This window comes from Bos taurus, chromosome 15 (genome assembly GCF_002263795.3).
Source record: "Bos taurus isolate L1 Dominette 01449 registration number 42190680 breed Hereford chromosome 15, ARS-UCD2.0, whole genome shotgun sequence".
Taxonomy (NCBI): domain Eukaryota; kingdom Metazoa; phylum Chordata; class Mammalia; order Artiodactyla; family Bovidae; genus Bos; species Bos taurus.
Window position 1 is genome coordinate 5,502,332 of NC_037342.1, and position 24,402 is coordinate 5,526,733.

A 24,402-nucleotide genomic window follows, 5' to 3' on the forward strand; every position below is an offset into this window, starting at 1 on the left:
GCCCAAAAAAATAAAGTCTGACACTGTTTCCACTGTTTCCCCATCTATTTCCCACGAAGTGATGGGACCGGATGCCATGATCTTCGTTTTCTGAATGTTGAGCTTTAAGCCAACGTTTTCACTCTCCACTTGCACTTTCATCAAGAGGCTTTTGAGTTCCTCTTCACTTTCTGCCATAAGGGTGGTGTTATCTGCATATCTGAGGTTATTGATATTTCTCCCAGCAATCTTGATTCCGACTTGTGCTTCTTCCAGCCCAGCATTTCTCATGATGTACTCTGCGTATAAGTTAAATAAGCAGGGTGACAATATACAGGCTTGATGTACTCCTTTTCCTATTTGGAACCAGTCTGTTGTTCCATGTCCAGTTCTAATTATTGCTTCCTGACCTGCATATAGGTTTCTCAAGAGGCAGGTCAGGTGGTCTAAGGGACTCTCAAGAGTCTTCTCCAACACCACCATTAGAAAGTTTAATATTTTATGTCCCCAAATATGAGAACGTACTTAGATATAGTAATTACTGAGACATATATGCTGAATTTATAAAGGAAGTATTCTTTTAGAAGAAAGGCTTTATTCTTATACCTGTTGTTCAAGGTAAGATTCTAAGAAGATACTGTCCTTTTTTTCCATTTCTTGCTTTGGTAGTGTTTTTTTGTTTTTGCAATTTTGTCTTTTGTTTTGGTGTACTTCTTACCATTTCTTGAATATAGATGCTTTTGCTTTGAAAATAATTTCTCATGAAGCTGATTGTTTATCATAGCAAGTTCCCCAGATTAGTTTTGTTTAAAGCTTGTGATAAGAGACAGTAATATAAAAAGGTCTTATATGCACACTTAAATCTTTTAGCCTAATAAAGCAGATTAGTTGATGGATATTACCTATCTTCCTCATATTAGTAATTTGGGGACAGAGATAAATATTCCTTGTAAAAATATTCCCATGTAAAAGTTGCTGAGAGAACTAAATATTTTCAAATGTTTGTTGTGTGGAGGGTATTTAACATACATTATCTTTTTAAATCTTTATAACACCATTTTGAATTATGTTTTATTTTTACTTAGCCAACGAGTAACTTTCCCAAGGTCACTCAATTAAGTAACAGAAGTAAGATTTGAACCCAAGCCTGAAAAATGCCAGCTTCAAATGTGGCTAAAGATTTGAAGTTGCATAACCTTATGCAAAGAAACAATTTAATGAGAAACAGCAGGAGGGAGTTTACTGTGTATATGAAACATTATATAGCTTGATCTCACTGGTGATTACACAGCATATACATTGGTAAAAATTTATTGAGTTTTACCCTTTTTGTTAGTGCCCTTGATGCTGTGTTATTCCTCAGGAATAAAAAAGGAAAAAATAAATTTGAAGATGTTAACATCTAAATGACCCTGAAAATTCTCTTAGAAACACAAATAATTAAAAGAGGAATAACTGTTTTAGGAAAGACTAAATCAAAACAAAGTTACAACTATGTTTATTGAAGTCAAATCCTAATAGATATTGCTTGTTCTGTAATCCAAATGTTTATATCGTTTTCTGCAGCAATCAAAGTATCGCGTTATGAACAAAGATCAGTGGTACAATGTGTTAGAATTCAGTAGAACAGTCCATGCCGATCTTAGTAACTATGATGAAGATGGTGCTTGTAAGTATATAATACAATGTTTTCTTACCAAAATATAGTTCTTAAAGCTATTAAATGAGAACGTGGATTTGTGTAGCATTACTATAAAGAATTTAAACTTCCTAACAGACCTTCTTGTTTTAATTGTGTGGGAAGTGTAGCGGGGAGGCAGGTATAGAAGGTAGAGAACTTAGATTGAGCACCATTATAAAATGTGTGCTGGTAAATGAAGTATTTTCAATTACTTGGTAGCAGAGCACTATAGCTAAATTCAGAATATAATTTCTGCAGCTAGAAGCTAAAATTCTGCTTTATTCCTGGCTTTCCAGGCATTTTACTATGTAAGAAAAGTGCAGTCATGATTTTAAAAATAGGAAAGCAAAACAGCTATAGTAGCAAAAGCTTTAATATCATAATATCCATTCACAATATGGCAAATAGTGTCAAAGTAACTTCCTTCAGAAATTATTGAGTAAACAGTCAATAAACTATGATTAAAATATCTGTCAGTCCCCTTGAGTGGAAAACCCAGGATGCCATAGGTGTTGGAGGCAATGATGAATTTTTAGATAAGCCAGATGAATTTTCTAGAGCTGTAAGTTTTTCACTCCCATCACAAGTTTGGCTGCATGTGTTGTTTTCATGTTGCAAAGCATTGTATAGAAAAGATTGTTATTGCTGTTTGGTTGCTAAGTCGTGTTGAACTCTTTTGCGACCTCATGGGCTATAGCTCTCTAGACTCCTCTGTCCATGGAATTTCCCAGGCAAGAATCCTGGAGTGGGTTGCCATTTCCTTCTTCAGGAGATCTTCCCAACCCAGGGATTGAACACGGGTCTCCTGCATTGGCAGGCAGATTCTTTACCACTGAGCCACCAAATGTAAACTGAGGTTAATGGACTTTTGTGACACTGAAGAAACAAAATGCTGAAGAAAGGATAACTTTATTTCTTTCTGTATATATTGTGTCTTCCATTTATAAAATAGTGTAAAATTTAATATTTTTATAAATAATACCTTACAGCAGTAAACTGGCAGCTCAAGGACTATGTCTGTTCTGTAGATATGTATTTTCATGTGCATTTGAGTCAGCGTTTTAACTGAGAGGTTTTGAATAAAAATACAGCTTCTAGATTTGTTTGAAAAATTACAAAATCTGACAGAACTGTTCCTGTGTTCTTCTATAGGAATTCGGTTGGAACCACGTAGTGGCTTATGTTGCACTTGCTTTCTGATGTGCTGGTCCACAGTATGACAACATCTAGGTTGCTTTTCAGTTGTCATTTATTATTATGCTAGTCTCCTGTTTTTCTTACAGTAGAGAAATATCCATTAAAAGCGAGAGAAAAAGTGAGCTCACCAGAGGGTTGTAAGAAGAATAGGGCAAGCATATTTCTTTATGGCAATGAGTTTTCCCTACATTTCCAAACAATAAACGGTGAGGTTTAAATATTGCCTATGTGACTTCTATAAGTAAGTAAATTTGAACTCCCTGTAATATAAAAATATCTTTTTACAATAGTTCTTAATGCAGGTGTTGATATTTATTAGGTACTTGCTTTGTGTTCAGATCTATAGTAGGTCTTGTACCTGGAACAGTATATGGCCACACCTTCAGTACACTTACACACTTCTTGGTAAGGTAACAGAAATACTACGTTAAAACACTTTTCAGATTATTTAATAGTTAATTGGCAGAAAGCCATGGGCAGTTAGAAAAAGGGAGAGGTTAATATTGACCGAGTTATCAGAGAGTTCATGAAACACTTAAATCTTGAGAATGTGGTTTGTACAAATATCCATTGTGGAAAGTCCCTTATGTTTTATTTAAAAAAAAAAAAAAAAAAAACAAATGGCCAAGAAAGCACCTATTAAGTAGAAGAGGGAGTCTGGAAGGAAAATACCTAAAGAAGGGAAAGGTCAGTTCCCTATTGTCACCATAGAGTTTGTTTTATATAATTTAAGAGATAAGTTCACTGAATTCTAATAAAAGTTGTTTCTTTTATTTCTAGGGCCTGTTCTTCTTGATGAATTTGTTGAGTGGCATAAAGTTCGTCAAGCATCATAGCAAGAAGTATTGTGAAGAAAGTGCAAACCTTTTGATCCTGACGTGTGTACAGGCTAATGAGATGAGAGGGGAAAAAACCTAAGGGGTGCATTTTCATTCATATGAAAGACTTCTCATAGTACTTTTTTTTTTTTTCCTTTTTTTTTAAAAGGACGTTTTCTTGTTACATGTTATGGGCGTTGAGCCACACCTCTTCTGAGACTGAATATTGAAGTTTTTGTTTGAGTTATGTTTATAACATTTATTTCAGAACAATAAAGATTCAGATTTGTGACAAAGGCCTTAAAGTGAAGATGTCCGTTGAGTGTCAAGAGTGGTATTTATTTTTGTAAATTTTAATTCTTGAATTTTAGAAGTCTCTCATACCAGAAATTTGTGGAATTTTAAAGGTTTTAAACAGTCTTAATATTTGGCAATGTACTCTGTTCATGGTATAGCTCATATATTCATCTCTGCACAATCAGAAAGAATATTTATTGGTCTTGACTTCTTGGGTAATTTCTGATGCAGCTAATAAAATACGTTTCTGGATATCGGGCAAGTTTAGCTGTGGTTTTCTGTGAAAGTTGCCAACATATTATGCATATTCTTTATCTGAAAAGTTTACAGTTGGAAAGATTATTGTGTTGTTACTTTGTTTTCTAACCATTAAATAGTATTGTCAATAAGTATAAATCAGCATCGTATGTATACTCTTAATGTGAATTTTACGTTTTCTGTATTCTATCAGTTTAAAATTCCATTATATTAGAGCAAGTTTCATATATTAATGGTCTCAAAATCAGTTAGCCTTATGAGAAAATTAAGACCATTATTGAAGCTGTATATCATCATTATTGTTGTTGTTCGTGACATATATGTGATCTTTTTAACTATCATTTCGTGATTTGGGGAGTTGTGTTGAGGACCACTCCATCCCAATCCCCCTTCTTTTTGGTTATTTGAGAACCTTAGCTCTGATGTTGTGGATTTAGTTAAAATATGTATTAGAAAAACGAGAATACGGACTCATGGGAGAATTCTGGGTGTAATTGTGCACAACTCAAGGATACCATTTACATTGGTACAAATTACATTGCTAATTGTCACAGTTCTCTGACCGTTGGCAGTGAAGTTTCCTGAAGACAGGACCGTCTTTTTTCTAATTCACACAAAAGGTGTCTTTTTGGACTAGCAGCAGGGCTGTTTTTACATTCCTCTTAAACCATCCAATATCCCAGTGAAATGAAAACCGTGTTCACATTTACAGTCAAGTCACAGCTTCAGGAATGTAATTCCTAATTATATGGAGAAAAGCAAATAGGTTGCTTTTCCATAATAACATTTCTATTGGGATTTAAGGTAAAGGTTGGTTTTTGGTGGTGAATTTAATGAGTGATTACAGTAGTGATTACTTAGGGAGAATAGCATTTTAAATAATTTTATGTTTTTGCTTTTTTTTTTTTGCTTTTTGGTTGAGAAAGAATGATTGCCGTTTTTATTTCTTCATGACATCACTATGTACGACTTTGTGAAACACTGATACAATAATGGAAAACAGTTTTTCCCTTAAATGTCTGATAAGGATAATTTTCCTGGAATACTGTGTCAAGTATTAGAATCACTGAATTATCAGAACTGAGCATACTGACAGTGCGTGTTACGACATTATGACTGGTGTTTTAGTATTAAATGTATTATAAGTACAGTCAGTCCTCGAACAACATGGGTTTGAACTGTGTGGTTCTGCTTATAGGCAGATTTGTTTTCAGTAAATACGCAATCAACTCTCTGTGTCTGTAGACCCTGCATCCGTGTATAACAGGACCTGTGGGATAGAGGACCAACTGTGGCTCTTGAGCATCTGCAGATTTTGGTAAACTCGGCGGCTGCTGGAGCCAGTGTCCTTTAGGTCCTGCGGGATGACTGTAAAGCACTTAGGTTTTAGACATTTGAATCTTTATGATATGACTCTTCAGGGAACAACTTGTGAATTTGAAGAATATTGCCCATCTTTATTTAATTCCAAAATATATAATTTAAATGAAATTTTATAAGTTGTCAATTTATGGCCTGAACAAAATTGTTTTGTCTTTATAAGAAACATTTGAAAATTATAGATGCCTTTTAAGGAAATAAAATATATGAAACAATTTACTTTGCTTACTTATCCAAAGATTCCTTTAAGACTTTGAATCTGGAAATTTAAATGAAACTTACTTTATCCTGAAGTCAACAGCCCCATTTTACTCAGGCTGTGCTTGGTTTACTCTGCTCTTTCTAATTCTCCAACCTTCTTAGAGTCATAACTCAACTTATTTTGGAAGCAAACTTAACTCTGCCTCATTCATCTCAGGATATGGGCTTGTCCCTTCTGGTCATTTCTTTTTTAATTAGTATTTGAACATAATTTAATTTATTGGAACTAATGATCAAGAGGTTAAGTAGTGTAAGTAAAGAGGATAGTATTAAGGAGCCAGCAGTATGAATAACAAATCTTCTGTTGGGGCTCTTGTTTTAACTAGTTAGCTTTAAGTGCCTTCCCAGGAATCCTGTTGTAAAACTTCCTTTAATGTGGAATAAAATTCACTGGTGCTTTATAATTAGAAACTACTTTCTTCTTATAGAATAACATACAGATGGAATACTACTGGAAGAAAGTAGAGCCAGGTGTTGATTCTGAACTGTGAGTGGATGGAGAGGTTGTCTCCCAACCCCTTGAAGCCAGTGATTTATTAACAAGGCATAGTATCTTTAGGAACTTGCCAGTTATTCAGGTAACTTATTTGAATAGGAGATAGAAAATGGTGTGTTGTGGGCTTATCTGACTTTATTGCAATGTTATCTCTTATTGTCTTACAATGTCTTCTTTTTTGACTGCTCACAGTAAAATTCTTGACGTAATCCATTTTTGGTTGTAGTAGTATTTTTATGTGTAATGTACAGGTTTTTTGACTTGAGTTTTACTTTGAAGTACTCTAGTGTTTCTTAAAGGGCTCCCTGGTGGCTCAGTGGTAAAGGATCCACCTGCCAAGTAGGAGATGTGGGTTTGATCCCTTGGGTCTAGAAGATCCCCTGGAGAAGGAAATGGCAACCCACTCCAGTATTCTTGCCTGGAAAATCCCATGGACAGAGGAGCCTGGTGGGCTACAGTCCACGGGGTCGCAAAGAGTCAGACATGACTTAGCGACCGACTACACACAAGTATTTCTTAAACTGGAATTTGAGGGCCTTCTATGGGAATGTTAGATTGACCATGAAGAGTACTTCTCTTAAATTCAAATGCCTTTTTCATCTAGTGAGCCAAAAATTTATCTTTAGTAGAATTAATGCCATCACTTTGTGTGGGGAGGTGAGTAGGATAGTAGAATTTTAAAGCATAGTAGTTAATGTAGAGTATTAGCAATGAAACATTTTACTTTGAACAAATGATTTCTTTGTCAAAACATTCCTTTCTCCTTAATTGATGATGTGAAGTTATGAAAGCATTTATTTGAAATATATTACATACTCAGCTTGATAAACAAGAATACTGACTTTTTTTAAAAAACTGCTTTCTTGAAGGGTACTTAAAACTGTTGTGATCATTCCTAATTCAATAAAGTTTTGTTTGGGCTCTCAAGGCTCTTAGGGCCTAAAGTTTTGTAGCACATCTCATGTGCTTACTAAATGTCTAAAGCATCAAATAAGTTGAGGACACTTTAATTTACATAATTTAAATGCATTTCTCTGTTAAACTAAGAGAAAAGGCAAAGCCATCTCTTAATCGTACTTCTAAAGAATTCATAAAGAATTCTCTTTTTCTTGAGATAGTATATTTCTTGAGTGATATTAGGAATCATTACGTGGAAACATTTCAAGGTAGTGTTTATTTACTCTTCAGGAGAAAAGAGAAATAACAGCAAAATATCTTTGATTTTGTCAGGAAAGGCTGGTCTGGATTATTAAATATTCTAGATCATGTAATTTTTTAATGAATATAGTTTTATAAATATTTGTTAACAACCAGACAAGTTGCTTAAGATCTGGTCTTTTTTGTTGATAAACCTAGTTACCTATAAGTAGTAATGTGGAAGCCTAAACAACAGTCTGACTTTTATGGTCAAATTTATATAGATACAGATTATGAAAAGGTAAATTCCTGCCCCAAACCTCAGGTGAATTATTTCTAATTCACTGTTTATTGTAGAGGCTTTTCTAGTGGATTTTTACTTCACTGAAGCAAATCTTTAGCTCTTTGAAAGCACAATTTATTTACTTTTTGTCAAATACCAGTCTTAATAAAAAATAAATTTGCTATCTCCATCTTACAGTCTTTTGTATCCTGTACAGATTGTGCTGCTTTGTTCCTAGACCCGTTGTTCATTTGATCATTTTCTTTTTATTTTGTGTGCTTTTATTTATTAAACCTTTTATAATATGGCTTATTTTTACATGGGTTCTGGTTTATCATGTGTTAAATATTCTTCAAAATATATCCAGTAAAAGGATTAGACTTTAACATGAGTATGAATTCTTACCTTAGAGTGCCAGTTTTTTTGGAGCTTTGTTGTAATTTTATGGATCTGTGCTCCACAAATGTAAAACGTATATTAAAAATTTCTTAGTTTTCCCCCAAATTAGATCACGTTGAAGAAGTTTTATCACTTGCAATTTTGTTTTTCTCAGCTTTAGAATAATAAGGAAAACTGCCATACATGATGGATTATTTTAAGTATGAAGTAAAATTGTGGGTATTATGAAATATTCTAGTATGAGACAATTATTTTTAAAAGCCAACAAAAATAAGCAAAATGGATATATATAAAACCAGCTTTACCCAAATCGCTATGTGTGTATAAGTAAATTGTGTATCACCCATAATTTGTCTTTTCATGTAGAAAATAGCGTGGATAAAAGTTTTCACATATTTTGGTGAAAAGAGAATTTGCTTCCATATGACTGCTGTCAGTTGCATTTGAAGAGGAAATGTGCATGTGAAAGAGGAAAGATAAAAGATAAATTATTTCAATAACTTGTTGTTAGAGACTTAGTATTATTAACTTACCAAACTTAGCAAAATTATTTTTTATGAATATTACATTAAGTACAATTAGTTTACCCTTAGTTCTTTCCTTGTATTATTCTGTCATACAAATCATATGACTTATAGCAAGTTTGTGCACTTTTACTTTTATCTACAAATGCAGAAACCTTACCTGTTTTTGGATTTATATCATTTCTTGAAACTGCTGTGAATATTGAGAGAGTTGATAGAAGTAACATCAGAGAAGCCTGATTTGATCTCCTCTTTGCCACATCCTTGTTACATCAGTTTTAAACAAGTCACTTTACTTCTGTCATCTTCAGTTTTGTTGTCTGTAAAATAATATACTTACCAGTACCTTTAGGAACTTCAAAACAGTGCCCTATCCACAGTGCTAAGTAAATGTTGAATGAATACACCTAGATAATTAAATAGAAAGCAATTTGTTGTTGTTCAGTCGCTCAGTCATGTCTGACTCTTGCCCCATGGACTGTAGCACGTCAGGCCTCGCCCAAACTCATGTCCATTGAGTCAATGATGCCATTCAGCCATCTCATCCTCTGATGTCCCCTTCTCTCGCCTTCAGTCTTGCCCAGCATAAGGGTCTTCTCCAGTAAGTCAGTTCTTCACATCAGGTAGCCAAAGTATTGGAGCTTCAAAATCAGTCCTTCCAATGAATATTCGGGATTGATTTCCTTTAGAGTGGACTGGTTTGATCTCCTTGCTGTCCAAGGAACTCTGAAGAGTCTACTCCAGCACTACAGTTCAAAAGCATCAATTCCTCGGTGTTCAGCTTTCTTTATGGTCCAACTCTTAACAACTGTACATGACTACTGGAAAAACCATAGCTTTGACTAGATGGACCTTTGTCGACAAAGTAATGTCTCTGCTTTTTAACTATCTAGGTTTGTCATAGCTTTTCTTCTTAGGAACAAGCATCTTTTAATTTCATGGCTGCAATCACCATCTGCAGTGATTTTGGAGTCCAAGAAAATAAAGTCTGTCACTGTTTCCATTGTTTCTCCATCTATTTGCCATGAAGTGATGGGATTGGATGCCTGATCTTCGTGTTTTGGATGTTGAGTTTTGAGTCAGTGTTTTCACTCTCTCACCTTCATCAAGAGGCTCTTTAGTTCCTCTTTGTTTTCTGCCATAACAGTGGTGTCATCTGCATATCTGAGGTTATTAATGTTTCTCCTGGGAATCTTGATTCCAGCTTTGTGCTTCATCTAGCCCGGTATTTCGCATGATGTACTCTGCATGATTTAAATAAGCAGGGTGACAGTATACAGTCTTGACATACTCCTTTTCCAATTTTGAACCATTCTGTTGTTCAATTAACTAGTTTTTGTTTTTTTTTTTTTAAAACAAGTTTTTCCATCCTGTGTAAACCGAAATAGCTGAAATTTTTGTTTTATTTTACCACTAATCAGACTTAATTCCTCTTGAACTAAATATTGAGTTGGCCATAACGTTCATTCAGGTTTTTTCGTATCAGAAGAAAAGCTCAAATAAACTTTTTGGCCAACCCAGTGTTTCAGAAAATCTCAAGCATCTAGTATGTTTTAGGCCCGGATACAGCAGGACACAGAATAGACAATTATTTTTGAGCCTTAATGGGATTTGGCTTTTAATTGATAAAATACAAAATTTATCATATGGTCGCATGTTATTAAGGGAAGATAAGTCGAGGAAAGGGTCTGGAGAGTGAGAATAGATAGGGTTGCTATTTTAAATAGTGTATACACTGATAATGTGGTTCGGAGCAGAAATCTGAAGAAAATGATTAAGCCATATATATAATCAGGAGAAGAGCATTCCAGGCAGGAATTTAAATTCTACTGTTCTGAGCTGGTAGTCTGCATAGTGTTTATAAGAAATGGCAAGGAAGTCATTGCGACAGTAGTGAGGAAGACGAGCTACTAGCCGGATTAGAAGTGAGGTTAGAGAGACTGGGAGTAGAGTGCCTGATTATAGTTAATCATTGAAGGGCATCATAGACCTTCCTACAGACTTAGACTTTGAAGTGGGAAACAGAGTGCTGATCAAAGCAAGGATGAAAATCAGTAGACTTAGTAATCTACATGAGAATTGGGGTAGTTTGAATTAGAATGAAGGCAGTGGAAATAAGTGGTCAGATGCTGAAAATACTTTGAATAAAGCCAGTAGTATATGCTGATGGATTGGATGTGGGATATGAGAAAGAAGAATCAAGAATGGCCCCAAGATTTTTGGCTTGAAGAATGCTAAGAATGAAGCAGCCATATTTGATACTAAGGAGAGGAAGGCTCAAAGGAGGACGTTTGAGGGGGAAACCAAGAATTTAGTTTTGGATATGTAAGGTAGGCCTTTCACATGTCACTTCCCAGAGGAAGTGTCAAGTAGGCAGTTGGGTACTTGAGTCTGAAGTTAAAGGAACAGAGCTGAGGTGGATATGTGTATGTGACTTCAGTATATAGCCTCAGTTTTAAGTCAGGATGGGTGAGATCTTAGTAAGGATAGCCAGAGAATAGGATTGGATTGAAAATACGTGATTTGTGAGATTTTAAGCCAACTTTTGTGGTTTTTCAAGTAGAAATGTAATGTTACCGTTTTCTACTACACACAAAATCATTAATGTTCTGGAAGCTATGAGATTTAAGAAATAAGATTAAGAATATATAAGCATATGACAAATTTAAAAGGGGAATGCCATTTTATTCTTTTAATGAGGCTTTTTGTTTTGGGATAATGATACAGTTTTACATTTTAATGTCTCTGAAATGCTAGTTCTTTTTTTCTGATAGTTGGAACTTGCTATTCTGATTGCGTTTGTGAGTTTGAGCACTAGAGGGCAGACTTGCCCCGAGACTGTAAGGTGCTGTGAATGGATGTAGCCAAATGTCTTAACTATATTCAGTCCCAATTAATGGATAGATTTGTCTTGCAAGTGACCAGTGTCCTATCTACTATGTTTTTTCAGCTCCTGGGAAACCATAAAATTATGATTTTATCCTATGATTGATTTTAATATCCTAGATTTTAATCTAGAATCAGTAGTTGATATTAATATGTATTTGCACATGAAGTCCCAAGAAATATACCTGTAGCTTACTACAGTTATATTAAGATCTTATATAGAGCATCCACACATACATTAACATAAGAGAATTTGAAGCCAGTCAGAAGAAATATTGGTCATGAAAACATTTATTCAGGAAATGTATTGAGCTGTTAACTTTGTGTTATCAATTGTGATAAAGAGTTGGGACTACAAAAATAAGTAAAATACAGTCCCTGCTTACATAAGCTTTGGTGTAGCATATTATAGCACTTAATATCTTGTGTTGTGTTTATTTAGATATCTTCTTCCTTCAGTGATAGAAGTCCTGACTCATTTATTTTTGGTACTTCCAAGTGCCCATCACAGTGCCTGGTACTAAAGTTAGTTCATAGTGTATGGGTAAATTAATGAGAAGAGACAGAAAAAGAAAAAAGAGGACTTTTGCAAAAATCTTATTTTCTTTTCATAGTTTTTCCCTTGCAGAAAAGCCCTCCTGTTAACAAAACAAAAATGGTTATGGAGATTATTCCAATACTCCATCTGCTCCCACTCTTGCTAATAGTCTTCATCTCCGCCCATGGTTAAGAGCTATGAATAGAAATATTAATGTCCTCCTTAGAACCGCTGAGAGACTTCAGAGCAGCAGAGGGGAAAGATGCTGTCACCCCCGGCTTCTGACCAGCGCTGGGATCAGTCACGCTCAGGAGTCTGGTGCCTGCACTGGCAGCGGAGTATCTTCCCTGGTACCTGCCTAGCTAAGGGGCTCCATGGCTGCATGACACGACGCCCCATGCAGCCGTGCTTCTGTTCCTACAGCAGGGTTCTCTTTACCTTTGGTTTCCTACCCGCCCCAAACACAACTTAATTTCTAACCAAATTAGTATGACACTAGTTATGCGCTATGTGCTTAAGATCCTTTATTGTGCTATCCTGTGGATTTAGAAACTTTAATTCCATCTTTTTTCCCCATCTGCCTTATATTTCTCACCACCCTGCTTGTCAATCTTACAGTCAGATGAGCACTATTAACTTAAATATGAAGTTTAAAAACGAAAAAAAAAAAAAATTACCTTCATAGAGAATGGAGGTCTAGCCTTTTTATAGTCCCTGAAGTGGAGAAGAAAGAAAAATGCGGAAGATGGATGACTCCTATCTGGCTCTTGTCAATCTGAGAAGTTTGGAGTGAGACAGTTTTCTGGAATGAGGGCACTCTTCACCCAGTAAGTTTGTCCACACATGATCGTGCTCCTTAGACCTTTTAGGGTCCCTACTTCTGCATGCTAGTTCCTCAGTTTTCTTACTGAGAACAGAGTAATATTCCTTCCCTCGTAAGATTATTTTGAGGATGAAATGAAATAATCCGTGCAGTAAACATGAGTTACTCTGGTGTCTGGACAGCAGACCAGTTGGACTTGGTAGGATGGATTGGTGTTCGTTAAGTGTCATTTATTATATAGTAGAATTAAGTCATGGTTCTCAGGAAAGGATCTGCCTGCAAATGCAGGAGACTGGGTTTGATCCCTGGGTCAGGAAGATCTGGAGACGGGACTGGCTACTCACTCCAGTATTCTTGCCTGATTCCATGGACAGAGGAGCCTGGTGGGCTACAGTCCATGGAGTTGCAAAGAGTTGAACGTGACTGAGCAACTAACACTTTTACTTTTTTTTTCAGAATTAACTAAATGGCAAAAAAAAAGTTGATCTACTAAATCAGATGCGTTTAGAGATGCAAATCTTTTAACAAATTAGTCTCTAATGTCAGTGATATACAGTGACTTGTTTTATTTGCTCCATTAATGTGGGGCATTATAGTGAAATTGTTCTTCAAAGAGATGTTGCTGCTGCTGCTGCTAAGTCGCTTCAGTCGTATCCGACTCTTTGCGACCTCTGAGACGGCAGCCCACCAGGCTCCCCCGTCCCTGGGATTCTCCAGGCAAAAACACTGGAGTGGGTTGCCATTTCCTTCTCCAATGCATGAAAGTGAAAAGTGAAAGTGAAGTCGCTCAGTCGTGTCCGACTCTTCGAGACCCCGTAGACTGCAGCCTACCAGGCTCCTCCGTCCATGGGATTTTCCAGGCAAGATGTGACTAAATGAGATAGATGATCAATTTAAAGTGTACTTGGCACCAAGTAGTAAGCACTCAGCAACGTTAGCTCCTGTAGCTGTCTTTAAAAGTGGACCAATTTGATCTTACAGGAAGGACTCTTATTTTTTTTGAGACAAATAGTTAAAAATTATAAAGCCAAAATACTATGTATTATTATTTGACTCTCTTAAACAATTGTTTAATTAAGTAGCAGGATTCTTTTCCAAAAGAACTTGTACTTAAAAGCACAGTATTTAAAGCAGAGCAAACGGACATGCTCTGGTTGAAGTAGGAAAAGTCCTCTCTCACCACCCCCACTGCCGCTCTCACTTCTGAGAAACCTCAAAGGAACTCCTAGGTCTCTCACGTGCATATTTTGAAATCTACTGCGCCTGCATTTGCATTTTGGCCTGTCAAACGTGAATAAAGTAATAGAATGAGAAGGCTCGGACTCTAGAAATTTCTATTTAATTCTCTGCATAAAAGTAAAAATGTGGCTGACATTGTTTTAGGATGAATTGAGATGTATTTCAGCGTCATTGGAAATGTTTATACTAGAATGATAAAGGGTATGATCATTCTGTTTTAGGTTCGTTATCTAGAGTTCATGACTTCCCAGGTGGCGCTAATGGTAAAGAACCCACCTGCCAATGCAGGAGACATAAGAGACACGGGTTCGATCCCTGGGTTGGGAAGATCTCCTAGAGGAGGAAGTGGCAACCCACTCCAGTATTCTTGCCTAGAGAATTCCATGGACAGAGGAGCCTGGCGGGCTACAGCCCATGGGGTCACAAAGAGTCAGACATGACTGAGCGATTTAGCACATGCATATCTAGAGTTGGTCTAAAAGAAAGTGATATGTATGAACTGCAAAGAGAGATTTGGAACTGATATAAGCGTGATTGGCTGAGGCTTCATTCACTATGGTCCCTTATTACATATAAAAAAGTTTAATTCCTACTCTCTACTTTTGAGGATTATCTTTAAAGGAGAAACAGCTCCGTTAACAGGGACAGTTAGTCACAAGTGTTCCTCACTCAGTGTCCATACGTAATAAGGGCTTAATAGATGTTTATTGAATGAATGAAAACATTTACATGTCTGTCTTCTTTCAAGTTACTTGAAAGGCCATGTTTTATCTTTTTTGTGCCCAGTGGTAGCACATGGCCAGTAAATGAGTGAATGTACACATATATACATAAAAATTTTACGTATCTATATTCCCATTAGACTAAGGTTCTTGAGGGACGAAACCATGTCTTAGCCTAGTGCCTCACTAATAGCAAGTTGTCAAAAATGTCTGTAGAACTGACTAGAACTTAAATTTGAATAGTACCAGAGTAGGTTCACAAAGCCTGACACCATGCCTTCTGAATACACGCTAAAACTATTTCATAATTGAAGACAGAGATTCCACTAAGCATTTTCTTGAGTTAGGGCCAGTTGGATGACATGAGCAGCAAGCTGTTGGAGCTCAGAGGAGTGATAGTTCTTCTTAGAGTCGGTGCAATTTGATAAAGGTGGGTGGTCTTTTGGTTTCAGAACATGAATTAGACAGCTGGAGAGGAGAGAGGCTGGGAACAGGGAGACCGGTAAGGAAGGCATGATGTGGCAAGAGCCCTGGGCTCGGACAGAAAAGATCTGTATTCTCAGTATCCACTTTGCTGCTTACTGGCTGTAGAGCCTTGAGATGACTGTAGTTTCCTTTTCCTCTTCTGTGAAGTGGAGGTAAAATTCTTGTCCCTGTGGTATTGTACTTCAAAGTGTTTGTAACATGCTAAGTAAGACATAATGCTGTGCTTTGAATGCAGTGGGTTCCAAATACATGTTTGTTGAATGACAAAGAAAAAGTGGTGTTGATCAATGAAAAGAATGGAAGCCCTGGAACCTCAGCTCCTGCCTGCAGTCTGCCAGGGATTTGTTGACTCTAACAGGAAGAAAAGTAAATATCCGAAGCCACCAAATCTCATGATCAGAAGAAAGACTTTCTGGATCAGTTGGAAACTCCTAGGGGATGCTAAAGTTATGTCAGAGGTGAATAAGTCATGAGGTTTTCATGCTGACATTGTTTCTAAGATTGCTCCCATACTGAGGAGACAAACCACAAGGTACACCATGCAGAAGAACTTTTATGGAAAAAAAAAGCTTCCTGAGGGATAAATGCTTCATTTGCTTTAACTGCTTGCATCTGTACTTACTAATGAGTCATTTTTTTCTTAATTGGTAATTTATCTTAAATTGGTCATAAGATATTACATCAAGTAGTCTAATGTTACACAACAATTGAAAAAAGTTGACAGGCCTCCAGCTGAATGAAGGAAAATATGATTCTTTTTGAGCTTAAAATGTATGAATTGGTAATAGTTACCTTGGTCTTTATGTTGTAAGATTGGATTTATTGAAACTTCTCCCTTATGTTCAAAAATCAGAGCCCCTTTCTTTGCCTCTGAAATCTCTTCTGCCTCCTGTACTCATTGAGGGTTCCACTCCTTATTTGGGGTCTGCTTATTTTTTAAGATATATCCTTTCTCCCTGTTTTTGAACTATTATAAATTTTGTATATACTTTTATTAGAGTTAACACCTAATTTACATGTTTGTTTTCTTAACTAAGCTGTGATCTGGAGAGTAGGGATTGTGTATTTTTGCCTTTTATTTTTCCAGTGTTCAGAACTATCCACAGTATAGGAAAGCACTTAATAAATGGAACAAATGAATAAATCAAGATGGACAGATAAATAAATGATTTTGCTTGTATAAGGTATCTGTCTTTTGTCTATCTTTTTCACTGTATGGCAGAAATTCCAGTACAGCCCTATTGTTAATGTTGATCTACTATTAAAGTTATTAAGCAAATGTAAATTGAAATAGTAAGTTCATCTTAATACAATTATAACATTTTTGCCTACTAAATAGATACAGATTTTTAAACTGATAAGACCCATTGTGGATAAGGGTACAGGGAAATGGAAATTTTTATATTTTGCTGAAAGACATTAAATTGGCAGATCTTTTCTGGAAGGTATTTAGGAAAATATATTCAAAAGCCTTAATAATGTTCATATCCTTTCAACAATTCTATGCTTAGGAATTTATCCTATACAATAAATTAGACATTGGCAAAACATTTAAATCATATTTTACTGATAGAAAAAAGGAAATAAATGCTTAACCATAAGAAATTGGTTATATAAATTATATTCATACAATGAAGTGGGTTGCCATTTCCTTCTCCAGGAGATCTTCTTGACTCAGGGATAAAACCCATGTCTTCTTTATTGGCATGTGGATACTTTACCACTGAAACACCTGGGAAGCTCAGTGATAGAATTACCACGAGGTTTTATTTTTGCTTCATTCTTTGTATTTTCTGCATTGAATATGTTCAATTACTTTATTAATTTTAAAACACTATAGAAAGAAGCACACTTTCTCCTTTGCTGACTATACCCATCCTCCCAAGGAAGAAAGAGAGACTAGCCTTGTAACAGGAATTTCCACCAGGACCCAGTGTGGCAAACCATTTTCTCTACCTGTTCTGCCCTGATGCGCTGTGCATGGTAGTCATAGCTTACAGTTGGAGCCAATACAGAAGTAACATTGATTGATTCATTCAGTCAGGAAATATTTGTTGATACTACCACTGAGCCTTAGAACTTGGGATAAAAGGGTAAGTATCAAATCCTTGAAAGCTCATTGTATTTTGAGGTTTAATTTTTAAACTAGGAATTTAATAAAGAGAATCTAGTTCATTCCTTTCTGTTTGGAGACAGAGAAATAGATCCTAACAAAATTTGCCCAAGATTGAATGGATATAAGTGGCACATGTAGACTTGAATCTAAAAATTCTCTTTCTACTCAAGTGCTCTTTCTGGTCACTTAGGCCCCTCATTTTATAGAACTCTAATCTGTAAACTATAGATTCTCAAAAAGAAATCTTATACTTGATGCTTGTGTATCTTCTACAAAATCTTTCATTGGTAGCCTTAAATCATTTTGCTTTGTTTCATAGAACTTGTAGTTAACAAAAGTTTCACATCTAAAATTTCTGAATTAGTCATTAATTTTTTGCTCATGTTATACTTTTATTTTTAACCTCATCAATAAGTTTGGATAAAGCCAATTAAAATCTTTTGCCCCATCTTTATAAATGCATTGGTCCTTACTCTTGGGGAGAGGCCATTCGATTGGTCAGTAATCCATCTACCTGGCATATTATGCACAAAGATTATCTGCGATATGGATTTTGTCAGCTGGCAAAATATAGATACAGCATGCTTATATCACACCACTGTATGCCTGGTATTTACCAAATCCACTGCTTCACACGCTGCTCTCACTGTGTTGAAAGCATCCCCTGGCTGACACCCATCCTTTGAAACCCCCAACCCCAGGGTAGGCATTGCTTCTTCTGGGAAGGCATTGCTCACCTGTACCTGTACGTGTACCTGCTCACCTGTACCTGCTCTTACCTTCTGAATATAGCATTGGTCATGTTACATTGTATTATCTTGAGCTCCTTGAAACCAGAGATGTGGTCTTTTGTGTTCCTAATGGATTTAGTTCACCACGAGACCCATAGCAGGTACTCAAGCATATATTTCCTTGTTGATAAGATGAAGAAGTGAATGATGGCGTTAACAAATGCATTTCCTTACCATGTTAAAAAGTAAAGAAAGCTTACTTTGGATGAATTGTCCTCCATGCTGGTTCCTTGTGGTCACCTCTCCTTTATTCTTTAATCCAGTGTATTTTTCTCCTGAGTTGAGATAAAGATCTCACAAGGCTGCAGCTAGGAGAAGCCACCTTCTTTACTTCTGAAAAGTCAGGAAGACGCATGCCCATCCCTAATTCAGAATTTGAGCCTCTTGTCCCCCACCTTTCCCGTAACATCAGATGGTGCCTTGGTTATCACACTGTGTATTCACTGAGAATTCTGAGTCCATATATTTGGATTCAACTGAGAACAGCAATGTGATGTGATGGGATGACCATCACACAGGGAGATGAGGAGGTGATTCTAGTCCAGATGGAGCCCCTGATGTGCTAGGTGATCTTAAACTACCCATGTATTTTTCAAGTGTTAGATTGGTTTATTTCTCTTCCTTGGTTCTTGTCTCATCACAACAAAAATTTGGAACAATAGACTAAAGGGTTAAAACAACAGAAAAGTTACAGCTCAGTTTAGCTCAAGCAGACAGATTTCTTACTAGACAACTCCCAAGACATGGGAGCAGGCAGACCCCAAAGGAGTCCTTCTCCTGATCCCTCTTGGCTCCCCCGTTTGTACATGCTGTCTCCTCCTTTCAGGTGTGCCCTGTGCAAAATAGAGCTTGTACCCACCACCAATCAAGAGAGAGAATGCAAATGGTCATACGCTTAAGGCTGTTTGACAACTGCAAGTTATATAACAGCAGGGTGTGTTGTATATATCTTCCTATAATTCAGTCTGTTATAATCAGATGTATGTATGTATAGAATATGTATGAACTCTTAATGGGCTCCTAGCAGTAAGATTACTTGAGAAAGCCCCTGTGGTTATTTTGTATCCACCGTGTCCCTAGGGTGCATGCGCAGGAGTTGGAAAAGTCTCTGTGGTTATTTTTGCAGTATATCCTGGAGCTCTCCTGGGTGTTTCTGGGATGGGGTTTAGAGATCAGCTTGCATCCTTTCCGGCTAGGTCACCCCTTGCTCCTCATGCCTAACTTCTACTTAACATGAAGTTTCAGTTTCTCATTTGTAGAGCGAAAGTTCTGGATTCTATAATCAAGGGCTTTGGAAGGACCCTCTGCTGTAGTGCTTGCCCCTGAACAAACATCTTGAGCAACAAATATTACAAAGAAACCATAAAGGACTGAAAATTGCTGCATGCTTGTGCAATTGGGCAAATTATGGACAACAAGATAGAAAAAGAACAAACTCCCTCCCTTTACCCACTCTTCCCCACCAATCGCCACTTCTAAAAGAACTGGGAACAAAAACAGCATGTCCGAGAAAAGCAGGGCACTGCCCATGCCCCGTGTGCTCAGCACCACCAAAGGGGTGGGCGGACCACCTAAAGCTGTAATTCCAGCTGGACTCCTGGACTTGCCCCTACCTTCACCCCATACAGGAAACAAGCTTGCCCCCACTGCGCCGAGCAAACCAAGGAATTTTATTTGTTTTCACTCCCCCTTGCTGCAGCAGGGGTCCCAGTAAGCCTTGCCTAAATTTCTTCTCTAGCCTCTTAATTTCTATTGATTGGGGAAGGCCAAGAACCCTGGTCAAAACCAGTTTTCCTCTCCAGTATTCTCAAAATCTAGTATGCTCTCTTACAGTATGGTGATGTGATCCTTTTGTTGTTCTTCAGTCTCTCAGTCATGTCTGACTCTTTGTGACCCCATGGACTGCAGCACACCAGGCCTCCCTGTCCTTCACAATCTCCCTAAACTTGCTCAAACTCATGTTCATTGAGTCGATGATACCATCCAACCATCTCATCCTCTGTCATCCCCTTCTCCTCTTGCCTTCAGTCTTTCCCAGCATCAAGATCTGTTCTAATGACTCGGCTCTTTGGGTTAGGCAGCCAAAGTTTTGGAGCTTCCGCTTCAGCATCAGTCCTTCCAATGAATATTCAGGATTGATTTCCTTTAGGGCTGACTGGCTTGATCTCCTTGCTATCCAAGGGATTCTCAAGCATCTTCTCCAACACCACAGTTCAAAAGCATCAATTCTTTGGCACTCAGCTTCTTGATGGCCCAACTCACACCCATACATGACTACTGGAAAAACCATAGCCTTGACTAGACAGACCTTTGTTGGCAAAGTAATGTCTCTGCTTTTTAATACGCTGTCTAGGTTGGTCATAGCTTCTCTTCCAAGGAGCAAGCATCTTTTAATTTCATCACTGCAGTCACCACCTGCAGTGATTTTTGAGTCCAAGAAAATAGTCTGTCACTGTTTCCACTGTTTCCCCATCTATTTCCCATGAAGTGATGGGGCCGGATGCCATGATCTTCGTTATTTGAAGACTGAAATTTAAGCCAGCTTTTTCACTCCTCTTTCTTTTTTTTTTTTTTTCACTCCTCTTTCACCTTCATTAAGAGGCTCTTTAGTTCCTCTTCACTTTCTGCCCTAAGTGTGGTATCATCTGCATATCTGAGGTTATTGATATTTCTCTGGGTGATCTTGACTCTAGCTTGTGCTTCATCCAGTCCAGCATTTTGCATGATGTGATCTTAGCTTTCAAAGAACCTGAAGTATTGGACTTGACTTTGAAGGTCAGTGCTCTACCCAATGCAGGTGTTATCTCTGTATATCTCTGACTTATTCAGGCTCTGCTTGACTATTTTCTGTAGTTTGATCTTACTTCCGCAAAGGACATCCCATTCTGTTTGAAACAACAGTCACTGCAAATGTCATTGCATCCTTTGCAAATACTTTCTGCCCTTCTGTAGGTTATTTTTTCATTTGTTTGTGGTTTTCTTTGTTATGCAGAAAACTTACATTAGGTCCCATTTGTTTATTTTGCTTTTTTATTTTGCCTTAGGATACTGATCCAAGAAAATATTTATTTCTGTGATTTATGTCTGAGGATGTTTGCCTGTGTTCTGTTCTAGGAGCTTCATGGTGTCATGTCTTATACTTAGTTTTTTAGACCATTTTGAGTTTATTTTTGTATATGGTGTAATGGTATGTTGTAATTTCATTAATTTACATGTAGCAGCCCAGTTTTCCCAAAACAACTTATTAAAGAGATTATCTTTTTTTCCATTGTGTTTTCTTGCCTCCTTTATAATAGATTAACTGATATCACTATGTGGACTCTAAAAATAATACAAATAGCACTATATAGAAAATAGAAACAGACTCACAGACAGAAAAAAACAAACTTTTGGTTACCAAAGAAAGTCAGGGAGGAGGGATAAATTAGGAGCATGGGGTTAACAGATACAAAGTACTTTACACAAAATAGATAAACAAGAAGGACTTACTGTATAGCCCAGGAAACAATATTCAATATCTTACAATAATCTATAATGGAAAACAATACGAAAATATGTATGTATGTAATAACTAAGTCACTTTGCTGTATACTTGAAACTAATACAATATTGTAAGTCAACTGTGCATCAATAAAAATTCTAGTTGAACACTTCTCATATAACAGGTTCTGTTATGAGAGATGAAATTGTCTTTTGTTCCTGATGCAGCCTGTTTGTGCATTTACACCTCAGTGACTTTGCACATGCCATTCTTCTGCCTGCGTTACCTTCATTCCTTTTTCCATACACTGAATTACTCACTTTTTAGGGCACAGTTTAAACCCTTCTTTCAGTCAGAATTTTAACTCTGTCCTCTGTGCTTCATAGATGCTTTGTTATACTTTACAGACTTTTTACTACAGTGATTTTCACACTGTATTCTAAGTGTCTTACATATCCGTGTGTTCTGTGATAGCTGAGACCATAACTGATTTATCCACAGTGCTTGGTACATGATGAGCATGCGTGAGTGAGTGAGTGAATGGATGAATATATTTTCTAGCATATAATTTAGGTTCTTACGTATAATAGCTGCTCAACGAGTAGTTATTGAAGAGTAAATGAACTTATAGATGAACAGTTGAATATACATTGATTGATCTTTGAGTTATCATAAAATATTGAACCTAAAAACAAGCATAAAACTCCAGCTTGATACAACCAGCTCAGGGTGTAGAGGATTGTCTACTCACCTCATTCTTCAAACTATCTTCTTTTTATGTCAGATGCACATTCACATCAACAGGAGAGAAACTAAACTGGGAGCTAAGCAATTGTGTTTTCTCTCTGTACTCAATGTGGCATTCCTGCCTTTCCCCATTCTCTTCACCGTAACCTAACTGAAGAAGTCTCCAGCAGTTTCCACTGTCTGCGTGTTACTCTGGCTCTTCTCTTAGCTCTCTGAGACATTCTTGCTTTCGTTTTTCATTTTTGTGCTTCCTTCTGTCTTTCGTGCTTGTCTATGCAAAACATTCTTGCCTCTCTGTCTTTAATTATAACTGATTGTGCTTATAGTGCAGTAACTTCATTTTTAAGATTGTGATATTCATCAAACAGCTCTCCTTAACATAAGTATCTGTAAGATTTTTTTTAAAAAGTGATTATTTAGAAATCTGGTTATGTTTAAAAGTGATATAAGCTTCCTTAAAAACAGAAGTTATGATTAAATACAGTCCACAGTATAGATTTATAAACAGTTTGCCCAGAACTTCATAGAATGTTATTTCTTTCCAGTTATTAAAATACAGATGTCTTCAATAGCTTCCATATGTTATCTGTCTAAGCAAATGCCTAAGGATACAGGTGGCAGTCACTGATTGGATCATGATACAGAAGAAGCAGCAGTATAGGCTCTACGTTTATGTGTGGAAGTGATGGAAAAAGGCAAAGTGCTGAAGTGACACCAGCTACTGCTGCAAGTGCCTTGAATTGTCTGTCCTGTGTCTTTGGGGGAAGAGGCATGAAAAGAAGCCAGGAAGGCTAAGGGAAAACAGGAAACTGTTCAGACTTCTTATATATGTAAATAGAAAGAATGGAAAAAAGCAAAACAGGAAGTACTTCAGAAGCATAAACAAATACTTATTGTATTACTTCATTGGGAAATTGTAGATTCTCCACAGTCCAATAATCAGAGAGTACCTAAATGGAAACAGTGACCACCAGGAGGAAAACCACCATGAGCCAGATTCTAACCATGAAAAGGCTTTCAGCCACTTAACATGTGAATTTAGAAAATCACTCAACCTCTGAAAAATAGAAATGGTCAAGAAAAATCCCAATAATATCTAAAAGTAAATGAGAGATCAGTGGAAATCAATATTCCATTCAGTCACTACTTTAAATATAAAACTCTATGTACTTCTAGGAGAATGGTCTGTCCATGGTGAATGAGAAGTATGTCGGCGAATCTGTATATCCATTTTGTGGAGTTGGTCTTACCCTTCTAAAAATCAAGTTGAAGAAGACCAAATCAGTATAAATTTGAAAACCTGTATAAATTTTAAAACCAACATAAATTTAAAAACAGAGAGTTCATTGTTCTCTTGCCTTTCCATAACACTTATTTACTAGCAGTAGAAAGAGTAGAAGTATAGCAGTAGAGTAGTAGACTAGTAGTAGTAGTAGACTAGAAGCCAGATGACTTGTATAGATGATTTCCAGAGTTTGTCATAAGGTTCTAGTAAGATAAGGTATGACAAAGCACGTTATAGACTCTAAAAGGCTATGCAGTAATTTCAAGTGGTTTGAACAAATTCAATGATTATCTGAAATGCATGTAAGTAGTAGTAAATTTGTAGAACTCAAAATTACATGATTGGAAACTACTCCAATAAATGTCACCTTAAATTTGTATTGGACTTCCCTGGTGGCTCACACAGTAAAGCATCTGCCTGCAATGTGGGAGACCCAGGTTCAATCCCTGGGTTGGGAGGATCCCCTGGAGAAGGAAATGGCAACCCACTCCAGTACTCTTGCCTGAAAAATCTCTTGGACAGAGGATCCTGGTAGGCTACAGTCCATGGGGTTGCAAAGAGTCGGACACGACTGAGTG

The 24,402-nt window shown here is 36.8% G+C and overlaps 1 protein-coding gene across 4 annotated transcripts in view; it reads left to right on the forward strand.

Moving 5' to 3' along the window:
* The window catches only part of DCUN1D5 (defective in cullin neddylation 1 domain containing 5), a 41,313-nt gene extending 24,724 nt beyond the window's left edge, over positions 1-16,589 (forward strand). For 3 of the 4 annotated variants that reach the window (XM_015474576.3, XM_015474575.3, XM_059874623.1), the window contains 2 exons: positions 1,546-1,648; positions 3,638-16,589. In XM_015474576.3, coding sequence (XP_015330062.1) covers positions 1,546-1,648; positions 3,638-3,693 — 159 coding nt within the window. In that variant the 3' untranslated portion in view covers positions 3,694-16,589. 4 annotated transcript variants of the gene reach the window in all.
* Positions 16,590-24,402: the final 7,813 nt, after the last annotated feature.